Raw genomic sequence first — 11848 nt, forward strand, 5'->3', positions numbered from 1 at the left:
TCACTGAAGACCTTCCCCGCGGTCCAGGCCTTGCTATGTTGATGTTTATAGGATGAGTGGATCTATTGTTTCACACACATTTACAATGCTATCATTTTTTCGTGAATTAATAATATATCAGCATCCAACACAGAGTGGGTACTCAAAAAATGTAGTTTACTATTGAATGATACCACTTACTATCAGATCAAAAGTGGATCTGTTCCTCTTAGTTTTACTGAGAGGTGTTGTTTTTTTCTGCAGTAACAACCAGGAATGTATGAAGTAGTCCCTGTGGTTTTTGAACTCAACCACTGATCTAAAAAGAAAGGGAAAAAAGGTTTTTTTTTCAGCTTACTAAGGCCTTAGTTTCTCCCCCATCAAACTTAGCAATTAGTAGTTTAATGAAACTTGTTACAGTGCACGCCTGCCTGGACCACTCGGCAAAGGATCTGGTTCAGTTCTCAGGTTCTGATGTAGGCGTATTTGTTTCCTTAATGTGATATAGAAACGCCTAGTAGATTCCACATTTAACTGTAAAACAGGAGCTCAAAAGTGTTTGCTCCTTACTGACCACTGAGAAGATGGATTAAGTAATGTCTCCTGAATTTTCAGATGTTCGTGGAGTTGGTACTCACAAATACACTTCTTCAAAAATATAATGATGCATCTGTACAGGGAGTTCGGAGTTCAGGCTTTCAGTCCAAGCTGAGTCCCTCTGAGGAACTGCTGGTTCAGCTTTTGGTAATCTCGACACTGTGCGGCTTTGCTGCGTGGGTCTGTGGACTTGCTCATTTTGGTTTTTAGCAGGTCAAGTTCTACATTCCTAGAATATGCTCGACAGGGAGTTGAAAGTGTTCAAAACATAGTGACCTTGACGTGTGACTGTATTGAGCTTATGTTTCAACAAAAGGGAATTAAAGAGGTGTGTTTTGTCCGTAGGTGGATGGTCATTCCGGAGGACACAAGAGGCCCGCTGCAAAACAGCTGACTAAAGGAGCTCTGTGAGTGGCCTCGGAGGTGGCTCTTTTGCACATTTTTCTTGGTTTCTGACCTTTAATACATACACAATAGAAGTCAGGCTGTAATAACATGGAGAGTATTTTTTAAAATATACTTCGACCTGGCCGGGCGTGGCTCAGCGGTTGAGCGTCGACCTAGCACCCAGGAGATCGTGGTTCGATTCCCCATCAGGGCACATGCCTGGGTTGTGGGCTCGATCCCCAGCAGGGGGCGTGCAGGAGGCAGCCGATCAATGACTCTCTCATCCTTGATGTTTCTATCTCTTCCTCTCCCTCTCCCTTCCTCTCTCTGAAATCAATAAAGATATATTTAAAAAGTTTTTTTTAATATATATATACTCCGAAAATCTCTTCCTATAGTTTGTTTCCATTAGGACCTATAAATATCTCAAGTGTAGTTTGAGCCTGTCTGCTCTTCGGTTCTTAAGGAGAAGGGACCTTTGCCATCTTACCATGTCCCCTCTGGTTGGCCAGGTGCCTCTGAGAAGCGTGGCCTGCCAAGCTCCTGTGTTCAGAACAGAAATGTTAGCATAAGCGTGGCCGGCCAGTGCTCAGCACTGCCCAGGTCTGTGCGCGCCCCACGCGTGAACGGTTGGTGAGAACACTGTGCTTCTGAGGCCAGGGCCAGGGTTTGCGTCCCCTGTGGAGACAGTGAGACCAAAATCTAAACCCCCCGGTACACAGAGTGTGAAACCGAAGGAAAGACAGAACTGCTACACTATGAATAACAGCATTCCTGTGTGTCGCACTCTCTCTGCATGCAAAGGATTCAGTTCCTTCGTTTTGGGGGGCTCAGTGTCTTCACGTGACTCTGCGCTGACAGGCGGTTTCCCCTTTGAAGCATTCTCCAGCAGGTGCAGAGGGACCAAGCCCACGCCGTGACGCCCGATAAAAGTCAGTTCCGATCACTCAGTGACGCGGTGCAGAGGCTGCTCTCCTACCACGTGTGCCAGGGCTCCATGCCCACGGACGAGGACCTGAGGAAAGGTAAAGAGGCCGTGACCCCGCAGGCCACCTTGACGCCAGGCGCCCTCTGTGGATGCCCCACAGAAGAGCGACAGCCCTTAGCCAGGTTATTGTTTTTAATCACAGGCCTGACTTGTTCCCGGTTTTCTCCATTTCCCAGTCTGTGTTCAGGGTTGTGACTTACTGTTCTTGGTATTCTGGGAAAGGATGCCCAAGTGCCAGAGTCTTTATGGACGCGTTTTGGGGGCAGTGAACACCCAGCATTGTTTGAGCTGCTGGCTGCAGGTGGCACGGCTCTGAACTGGGTGCTCTGCTCAGTGATTCAGGCACTGTCCTTGTGTTTAGGTAGAGTTAGCTCCTGCTACCAGATCTATGAGTTAGACCAATCCTCCAGCCCCCAAAGCATTCTTAGAGGCTCCAGAGTGAGTCCAGGGCATTGCAGTGTATCAAGAAACTGGCAAAAAGGGGTTAAGGATAAGGACTCCTTCCTCCAGCCTAGGACTCCCCGTTCTCATGCCTGGGCCTGCTTCCTCTCCCAGCTGTGCAGCTTAGTTCTACCCTCCTGCCCACCACCATTCCCACGCCTTCACTCTGGTAGCTCCCCACCACTTTCACCCTTCCCTCAGCTGCCAGTCTTGCTCCCCAGCTGGGGCCTCTGATCTGAGTGTCATGGTCTTGGTCAGTCCACACTGAGCTTCCCTGGGAGGTCCAGGGAATAGGCCCAGATCCAGCATTGAACAGGGACATGAAGACACTGAGGAGAGTGAAGCATAAAACATGAGACCTTTGGAGACCAACAGACAAGGACAGAGCCACAGCACCATGGCCTGCAAGAGATTATGAGCTACTTTGATGTAGGACTTCGTTGTTTCAACTGTTTTAGTTTTCATACCACTGGAAGGAAGCAGAAGCTTGACATTTGTTGCTGGTCTGTGTAATGTGGTTTTCTTTTACGGGTGATGTTAAAAATACTGTGTGTATGGCTTCTTATATAAGGTTAATAAAAGCTAGTATTGAACTGAGTTTCCATGATCACATACCAGTGGGGAGTGCGGAAGGCAGTGCAGAAGCATGATGTTTAATCACAGAAAAGCTAATCTGAGAGAGAAAATTGCTACAGACAAGACCTGCTTGAACAATGGAAGACTAATGCATTTCAGTCCTAAGAAATGACAGACCTTGTGGTGGTTTGCACTCGCTCACTACTCACTATTTTCTCTCTCTTTTTACAGTCGACAATGAATTTGAAACAGTTGCCACTCAGCTCCTGAAAAGGACCCAAGCTATGCTTAACAAGTACAGATGCCTGCTCCTAGAAGACGCCATGGTAAACTGCTACCAAGCACATTTGCTTTTTAAACTCTACAGGTCACAGCTACTGATTCTGAGAGAAAAACCTCAAGGAATTTTCCCAGCATAGTTTAAAAGGCACAGATATTAAGTTTGTAGAAAACCTTACACTTGACTTACTACTCACAGCTGCTAATATCTATTGCGTGTTACTTGGTCGATCACCAGCAGCGCTACTGTGGTTGTTCCAAATGAGGAACCTAGGGCTCTGGTTAAGTAATTCACCCAGGATCGTATAGCTTGTAAGTTTGTAGGATAATTAGCAGAGCCAGGATACAGCCCAGGACCACCGGACACCCTGGTCCCCACTCTGATGCTGTGTGCTGCCTCCCACCAGCCCAGAGAGGTGGGGGGCCCAGGGGCACTGCCAGTGAAGGTTGTTCACAGCGACATCGGAAAAGACTAGGTGATGACAGATGTTACAATTAGTGCTGCCTTGTTTTTAACTGATTGTTAACATGACATAAAATTCACACTTAATTTTAAAATGTACAACTTGATGGTTCTTAGTATATTCACAAGATCGCACAACCATCACCACTAATTCCAGAACATTTCATCACCTCAAATGGGAACTAAAATTGGTTTTAAAGCACCAATTAGAGGAAGGACTAAGAAGCCTCAGAAAATGATGGAAAGACCAAACCTAGTCTGAGATTTTAGAAGCAGTTCTAAAATCATATGGGCTTTAACCTATAAATAGACCTCTTACAGTGGTTTTCAATTTGAGATCAACTTTGGAAATGTACCTTGGGGATTAGTTGAATTACATTATACACATATACAATATAGCGGAAATATGTAAGTATGTGTGTTTGTGCTTACTTAAATATATATATATATTTAAATATATAATACTAATATCTTTTTATTTAAAATTATGCCTCCAAAGTCTGAAATGGTTGTTCTTATATTGACAACCATTTCTAAAACAAAACTCTGAGACATCAAAAAGGCTATCATTTTTTTATTATTATTATTATTTTTTAATATATCTTTATTGATTTCAGAGAGAGGAAAGGAGAGGGAGGGAGAGATGGAAACATCAATGATGAGTGAGTCATTGATCAGCTGCCTCCTGCACACCCCCAACTGGGGATCAAGCCCGCAACCTGGGCACGTGCCCTGACCAGGAATCGAACCCTGATCGCCTAGATCCTAGGTCGACGCTCAACCCCTGAGCCACGCCTGGCCGGGCAAGACTATCATTTTTGAGGAAAGGAATACTTGTTTGGTCAAATTGTATCTGCCATGAGTTTTCATGTTAAATATGACCCAGAAATGTAATTTAAGATTTGATTCTGTACAACATAAACTAACTTTAAGGAAAGCCCTAATAAAAAACACAAAGCAAAGCAGAGTATAAAGTAAAAGGTCATTCTAATGAAAAGATGTCCAACATGTTATTAGGAGAAGGGATATTGAGAAAGGTACAGAACAGTGTGTGTTGTTGCTACCATTTGTGTGCAAAATATACCAAAAAAAAAAATAAGGACATGAATGTGTATATGTGCATTATATATTTCTGGAAGAGTGTATTAAACTAGTAGGCCTGGAGGTGCCTCCAGGGAGAGACACTAGGGGTGGGAGGAGGGCACAGGGAGGTGAAGAACAAAGGTTTACTTTTTCCATCCCCATTAATACCAATGTGTAGATTACCTTTCCCCAATAATACAATTTTTAAATAATGCATCCCATGTGGCAAGGAGAAATATGACTAAATGGGACACGACTGGAATCTAGACATTAAGCTCTCATTTCAGACTGCTTCAGTTGTTCCAAAGATGCAGGGAGAGACTTGCACTTGTTAAAAGGTACCTGAAATGACTGGACTCTCTCCTTTTCAGCGTATTAATCCTTCTGCTGAGATGGTGATGATCGACAGAATGTTCAACCAGGAGGAGAGAGCATCTCTGTCCCGGGACAAGCGGCTGGCACTTGTGGACCCTGGTAAGACAGCTAGGGTGGAGGTGGAGGTAGAGGTGGAGGTGAAGGTGGAGGTGGAGGAGCGCCCCCACCATAGCTCGGGGCCGCTGGCCTGTGGAGAGCCTGCCTGAACCTACCTTTGATGTGGAACCTGAAGGTAGAGCATGAATTCTGGGGAGAACAAGCCCAGAGTTGAGAGCAGGATAAGAATACTCTGGGAAGGTCTACAGTCTACAATATCCAATCTGGAATTTTATACTTTGGAAAGTGATTAGTTTTCCCCATAATGAACTCAAACTTCTCAGTTGTTCTCTAACTGTTGAGAACTAAATTAAGTCAGAAGCCTTCCAGAAGCAATTAAACCTCAGCAAATTACTGGGTTATCTCACTGTGTACACGGCATTGTTAGGGAGAAAAGTCAGTAAAACACAGTCCCTGTCCACAAGCTAGGAAATTGTAAAACTCCTAAGTACTTGTCTCTCACCCACCAGTTTCCTGTTAAGTGTACACACATTAGAGTTGACCCACATTCTGCCCTTCAAAAATGAGTTCTAACTTTTTTCTAGCCTCTAAAATTGTTTAAATCCAATAGCATTATAACAATTCATGGGATACAGGTTTTACCCATACTTTCACCTTCCTATAAAAGAAATTTTATTCTCGAAGTTTTCTACCAGTTTTGGTTCCCATTTGCACGCGTCAGTGACATACAGTTATAATCGTGTGTCATATGCTAGATATAATTTTATGATTCTAATTCTTCTCCACTTAACCATCTGAAGTTTTTATCATGTTGCTAAAGTTTTCAAAATAATATTTAATAATTTTAATGCATTAATTTGCTAATTTAGCTAATCCATATCCCTATATTGGACTATTACAGTAAGTTCTCACTTAATGTCATCTATAGTTTCTTGGAAACTGCAATTTTATGCAAAGCAACTCTAAGAAAACCAAATTTTCCACAGGCTGATTGATACAAGCAAGAGTTATGTTCCTACGGCATATTTCTGGTCACAGAAACATCAACAAACTTCTAAATAAAAACCCAAAACACTTCTAATATTAAACATTGAAATAAATGTGAGCTATACATACATTTAAGAAAAATTAATAAAAACAAGTAAGATATTTTTTTTCAACCCTGTACAGGATGCCCTTCCATGGCAGGACACATCGCACACACCTCCACTCACTCAGCCTGGGGCAGTGTAGATACTCAGTTCACCTCGCGTGCACGTCCTGGGGATGTGAGAGGAAATCAGAGTTCTGGGAGAAACCCACGCAGACGTGGGGAGAACGTGCGAACCCACACGGGCAGTTACCCTGGCAGGGAATCAGAGGGGGTTTTCCCTCATCAATTTTTTTCCTCATTATATTTCCATATAAAGAAATGACGTTGAACAAAACATTATTTGAGGACTGCTGTATTTTCCTGTGGCTTTACTTCCATAACATTAATGTCTTTTCTGATACTTAAAGATTAAGGTTCTGCCTTGTGTTTAATGTGGCTCAAGAAATTTCCGAAGAGAATATATAATCCTTGCACTCAGTGTAAAGGGAGAGCCCCACAGGAGAATCCTCAAATCTCTCTGAAAAGGACCAGAATAATGCAGGGTAGTTTTCTGACCTTTTCCCTTGACCCTGAAATCTCCTGCTTTTCCAGAGTGGGTTGTGGAGAAGCCCTCCAACTTAGTCACAGCCCCCGGGCATGAGTGTGACGGCAGGGACCTGCTTCCTTCTCTTACGTATTCAGTTGTTTGTTGGATGGCATCAGCTTTTAGATTCCAAGGCTATGTCCCCTAGATCCCATATTTGCGATTTGGTGAACAATTCACGTTTGTGGTTTTACAGATGTCGCCACAGCCCTGTTTCACTTCCATTACTCCCAGAGTTAACACTTTCTCTGCCCTTGCATAATAACAGCCTGTCCTCCTTCCCCTGCACCCTCAGCCCCCTACGTCCTTACTACCATTTCTCTTGCCATTGTCCCTGGCTCTTCCGGCTGGCCCAGCCCAGTGCCCGCTGACCCACACGGTCCTCCATGCCCCGCTGTCCTTCCAAGCAGGCATCATTTTGGATCGGCGGTGACCTTTGTTTTGCGCGCTCCTGGCGAAGTGCAGCTGGTTATTCCAGGGCCCCTCACGGGTGTCTAGAGGGAACGAAGTGCTATCATCCCAAAGACAGACAGTCGTGTCCATCACACCCCACTCCCCGCCAGAGCCTCATTCTCGAGATCTCTGCACCAAGGAAGAAACCAGGCTGATACTAGAACCTAATTCCTGTTTGTTTTCAGACTGTTTCAAAGCAGTCATTAACAACAAACTATTTAAAAAGAACAGTGAGAGCGCGAGACAGAGTCCGCCTGGTGTCCCGCTGTCATCAAGCAGCTAGCTACCTTTGCAGAGGTGTAAGCTCCTCGCGGGAGGGGGCCCGCGGCCTCGGTTACTGTTGCGGGCGCCCCCTAGCGCTGCGCTCCTGCGCCGCCTCGGCCGTGGCCGTCTCGGCGGCCTGGGGCCCGGGCCGGCCGGGGCTTTGCACGCGGCCCCCGAGGGTCCGTGGTGTCGCCCGCCCTCATTACCGTTCTTTCTGTTCCCATTTCCAGAGGGCTTTCAGGCCGATTTCTGTTGCTCCTTCAAACTTGACAAAGCTGCGCCCGACCCGCAGCTGGGCAGGAGTGACCAGCATGGCAGCAAAAGCACCAGCTCCCTCCATGCGACGGCCCGGGCCCCGGGCAGAGACCGAGCCAAGCCGGGCGCGGCGGACCCCGCGAACCCCGACCCGCTTCATCTAGTGCCTAACCACATCGTGGTCTCCGCGGAAGGAAACGTTTCTAAAAAGGCCGAGTGCCCGGGCAGGGCGCCCAAGTGCGACAGAGCCGGCTCGGCGCAGGCCCGGGGCGCGCCCGAGGAGAAGGCCGGCCGGAGAGACCCGACCCCGGGCGGCGAGTGCGCGCCCGGCCCCGAGGGGCCCCGGAGGGCCTCGTCCAGGCCGGGGCCCGGGCCCGGGGCCGAGAGCAAGGCCCCCGGCGCCCTCGCCGACCCGCCCTCGGAGCTGACGTGTAACAACTTCCAGGACAAAACTCTGAGGAGTTCTCCAGAGAACGAAGTTTTACACACGGACATCATGAAAGGCTCGGGCGAGCCCCAGCCGGACCTGCAGCTCGCCAGGAGCCTGGAGACGACCTTCCAGAACCTCCTGGAGCTCAAGAAGGCAGGGCGGCCGGCCCCGGCCGACCCCGCCCGCGGCGGCCCCGTCGAGCTGGATTTCCCCAACTTCTCTCCCATGGCCTCGCAGGAAAGCTGCCTGGAAAAGTTCATGCCGGACCACAGCGAAGGCGTCGTCGAGACGGACTCCATTTTAGAAGCCGCTGTAAATAGTATCCTGGAGTGTTAATCGCCGCGGCCGCCCGCCCGGACCAGCGGCGCCTCCCGTCTCCTCCTGCTGGACCCCCCGTCACAGGTTCTCCCCCGCGCCCCGTCCTTTGTTTAAGAGCAATACTCGTCGTGGCTGCGGGGGTCCCGTAGTAAAACGAACCCTTGTTAGAAAGCAGTCTGATAGGCCCTACACATTTCAAGTGTTCTGACAGCGCTTGTAGTCCTTTTTTTTTTTTTTTTTTTCCGTTTACTTGTTTTTTTTGTTTTTTTACAAAAAAAAAAAAAAAACACAAAAAAACTATAACTCGATGAGATCATAGTACACTTGGCCCTGGGTAAAATTCTGACAATCATAAGTCATTTGAAAAGAACAGACTTATTAAAGAAAATCAAACAGGACTGATAGAAGCTACTTTTTAAAGAATATCCCACTGTATCTCCCAGTTTTGGCTTTTTGGGTTTTTTGGTTGTCAGAGGGGAGACGGCCCGGTTCTGGGCCTCGGCCCCGAGCGGCGCTGCTGGCGCCGAGCGGCCCGCGGGGCTTCCCCGCCCCGGCGCAGGGGCTGTGCCGACGCCGCGAGCGAGCGGAAGCTCTGCCTGCACATGCGTGGTGGGTCCACGCAGGCGGTGCTGCGCTGGCGGCGGCGGCGGGCGAGGTCTTTCCACCCGGCGGAGTGAAGGGAAGTGGGGACGTGCACAGGGGAGGCGGGGAGGAGCCATGAGGAGTATAACGTGTATATATGTAAAAGCATATATATGTTAACTGTTGAGGAAAAAAACAAGCGTTTTGCGTTTTATGATTGGATATAGTCAACATATGGTGTACGTTTTTGTTTGTTGCTGGGTTCGTTTCATGGAGCCTCTCTTTGCACCCTCTCCCACAACAAACAGCCAAGCGTCAAAAGCACTTTCCTTGGAAAACCATGTTGTAATGTTTCAGTTTAAACCGTAAGGGGACTTTGGCCTTGTTTCTGCTTCTTGTTATCTGAGAACAGTAGTCGCCCCTGGCAGCAATCATTACCAAAACACAGACAAACCAAAGGTAACCAGCCAGCCCACCATGGAGCGAAGAGGCCTGAGACGTGGGGTTCCCACTCGAGAGCCAAAGGACACGCCCTGTCATGGCTTGTGTTTGGCCTATGTTCATATCAGTGAACATGACTTACTGCTTTATTTATTTATATTTCTTTTCAGGGAGCTTTCCCCGTTTTCCTTTCTTCTGTACCTGCCCCAGGTCGTCCCGTCTCTGTTGTTACTTTCATTCTCGGTGTCATTGTAACGTCAGTTATGTCCTGTCCCGGGGAAAGCTACTTAACGGTATTTGCTATGTACTGTCACACGTGTGTGTGGATGTGCCTGAGCTGTTCAGACCCCGAGGTCATTGTGGTTACAGCGTGCACACGCTCTCATTTACTCTGTCTCTCTGGCTTCAGAGGTGCGCCCACTGGTCTCCACTCTGGCACGTTGCCAGGCTCTGCCTCTGGCTGTCCCAAGAATGGGCATGACTCCCATTGTCATCATGTTGGACGTTCTTTTCCACATTGGCCTGTGATGGAAAGGAAGGCTTCTGATTACTAGAAAACACAGCAACAGAAGACCTGTGTCTCTGCCCCTTTGTCCCCCCACACAGACAAATCCTGTGAGACAGCCAGTCTTCCTAGAAGCAAAATACCTTCTCCCTGCTCCCACCCTCAGCCAACAGAAATGGGAACATCTGGGCCACCTTAGGGTTACCATTTCTGCCTTATTTGTGCCAACGTCCCAAGTTGCAGATTTCCCCTTGTTCCTTTACTGTAACATGTTAGGTAAGTTGGTGCTGCCAGTCGGAACTTTCTGTCTGGGCAGCCCTGGGGTAGCACCCTGCCCTGAACCCCATGATTTCGCAGGCTCTTCTTCCCTTAGGGCCCATGCGCCCCTAATTCCTAGCAAGACCTAAAGATGGTCCCTCCTGATCAGAGTCTCCTCGTTGTGGAACTTACACCGGGAAGCCTTCGCAAAGGCTGCTAATGAGTTACATGAATTACTGCGAATCAGTGGAATTTTTAAGAGACAAGTTGAGCTTTGTGTGCATTTGTCGCACCTCTTCCCTGCCCTGCCACCCCGGTCCTAGCTTTTCTATGTACCATCTTACAGGGTTCTTAAGCCCTGACACTCGTCTAGCAAATGGAGAGCCTAATTTACCAAAATGAAACTTGTAAATTTCTGTGTCCTTGTATGTAAGTTTACTTTTTATGGGGGAAAGATTCTAGATAATGGCAAATGAAGATTACGAAATGTATTTTACTCCTGTGATTAGGTTGTGCGCACATAGGTCATGACCCGCACGTCGAGCCCTCTGGTGAAGGGTAAGAGAGCTCAGCCTCGGATGGCCAGCCTTCAGTTGTTCAGGTTCATAGTCAAAGTTAAGTTTTAGAACTACTTGTACTCAGTAACAAAAATCATTTTCTTTTCTTTTTTTTTTCTTCTGTTGTTGTTGAAAAGTATGAATTTGTTATTAAGCATTTGATTTTCTGTGTCCTTAAGTACTGCCTAAAGATAAAGCAAATTTTAAACTGGCAATTACGAAAAAAGAACTATTTTAGCTCTGAAGAATTTGGTAGACTTTGTTAGATTAGGGAGGCCTTACAGACTGACTTGACTTAAAGAGGACGCGTCACTCACTGTCAGTGTGGTGTGGGCTTTATTTGCTTAAATACCTTCATTTGTATAGTATGTCTCACTTGAAATTGCTTTGTATACATTTTGTAAAAATATTTATAAAATGTTTTGTAAAAAAAGTATAACAAATTGCAGTTTATTTTGTTATGTTGGATAAACACTGTTAAAAGAAACCAGTCAGTACCTATATTGTTAATCCATGGTTAGGAAATGTTTAGTTGGAGATTACAAAATGAAACAACCGTTGCAATACAGCCAAAGATTTGGGAAAATGTGCAACTGTGATTGTCTTGATTTTGCAAGTAGGAATGGCTGCTTTTCCCAGAAGAAACGGTAAGTGTTCAGTGGGAGTTCTATTTAAACATACTTACTATTGCCAAAAAGTAGCCTAACCAGTGAGGGGGCAGGATTTTAATTGATCGGCCTTTCCAAACAGTTACAAATTAAACAGAGTTGGTCAGTGAGAAAGTTTAGTCACATACAACTCTGGCCTCCATCTCTACACCTGTCACCTGGGTCCTTAATTAAGGAAGGAAAAATGTGGTGATTTGAAAAGTTAGATAAGTGAGC

General features: G+C 46.7%; 1 protein-coding gene across 1 annotated transcript in view; it reads left to right on the forward strand.

The window, feature by feature from the left end:
- The window catches only part of BICRAL (BICRA like chromatin remodeling complex associated protein), a 58834-nt gene extending 47277 nt beyond the window's left edge, over positions 1–11557 (forward strand). Inside the window, exons 8-12 of the mRNA XM_081140561.1 lie at positions 922–983; positions 1843–1988; positions 3200–3294; positions 5165–5267; positions 7849–11557. Of these exons, the coding sequence (XP_080996687.1) occupies positions 922–983; positions 1843–1988; positions 3200–3294; positions 5165–5267; positions 7849–8639 (1197 nt within the window). The 3' untranslated portion in view covers positions 8640–11557. The remainder of the gene's footprint in view (positions 1–921; positions 984–1842; positions 1989–3199; positions 3295–5164; positions 5268–7848) is intronic.
- Positions 11558–11848: the final 291 nt, after the last annotated feature.

The sequence above is a fragment of the Miniopterus schreibersii genome (genome assembly GCF_964146895.1).
Source record: "Miniopterus schreibersii genome assembly, chromosome: 6".
NCBI classification, from domain to species: Eukaryota; Metazoa; Chordata; class Mammalia; order Chiroptera; family Miniopteridae; genus Miniopterus; species Miniopterus schreibersii.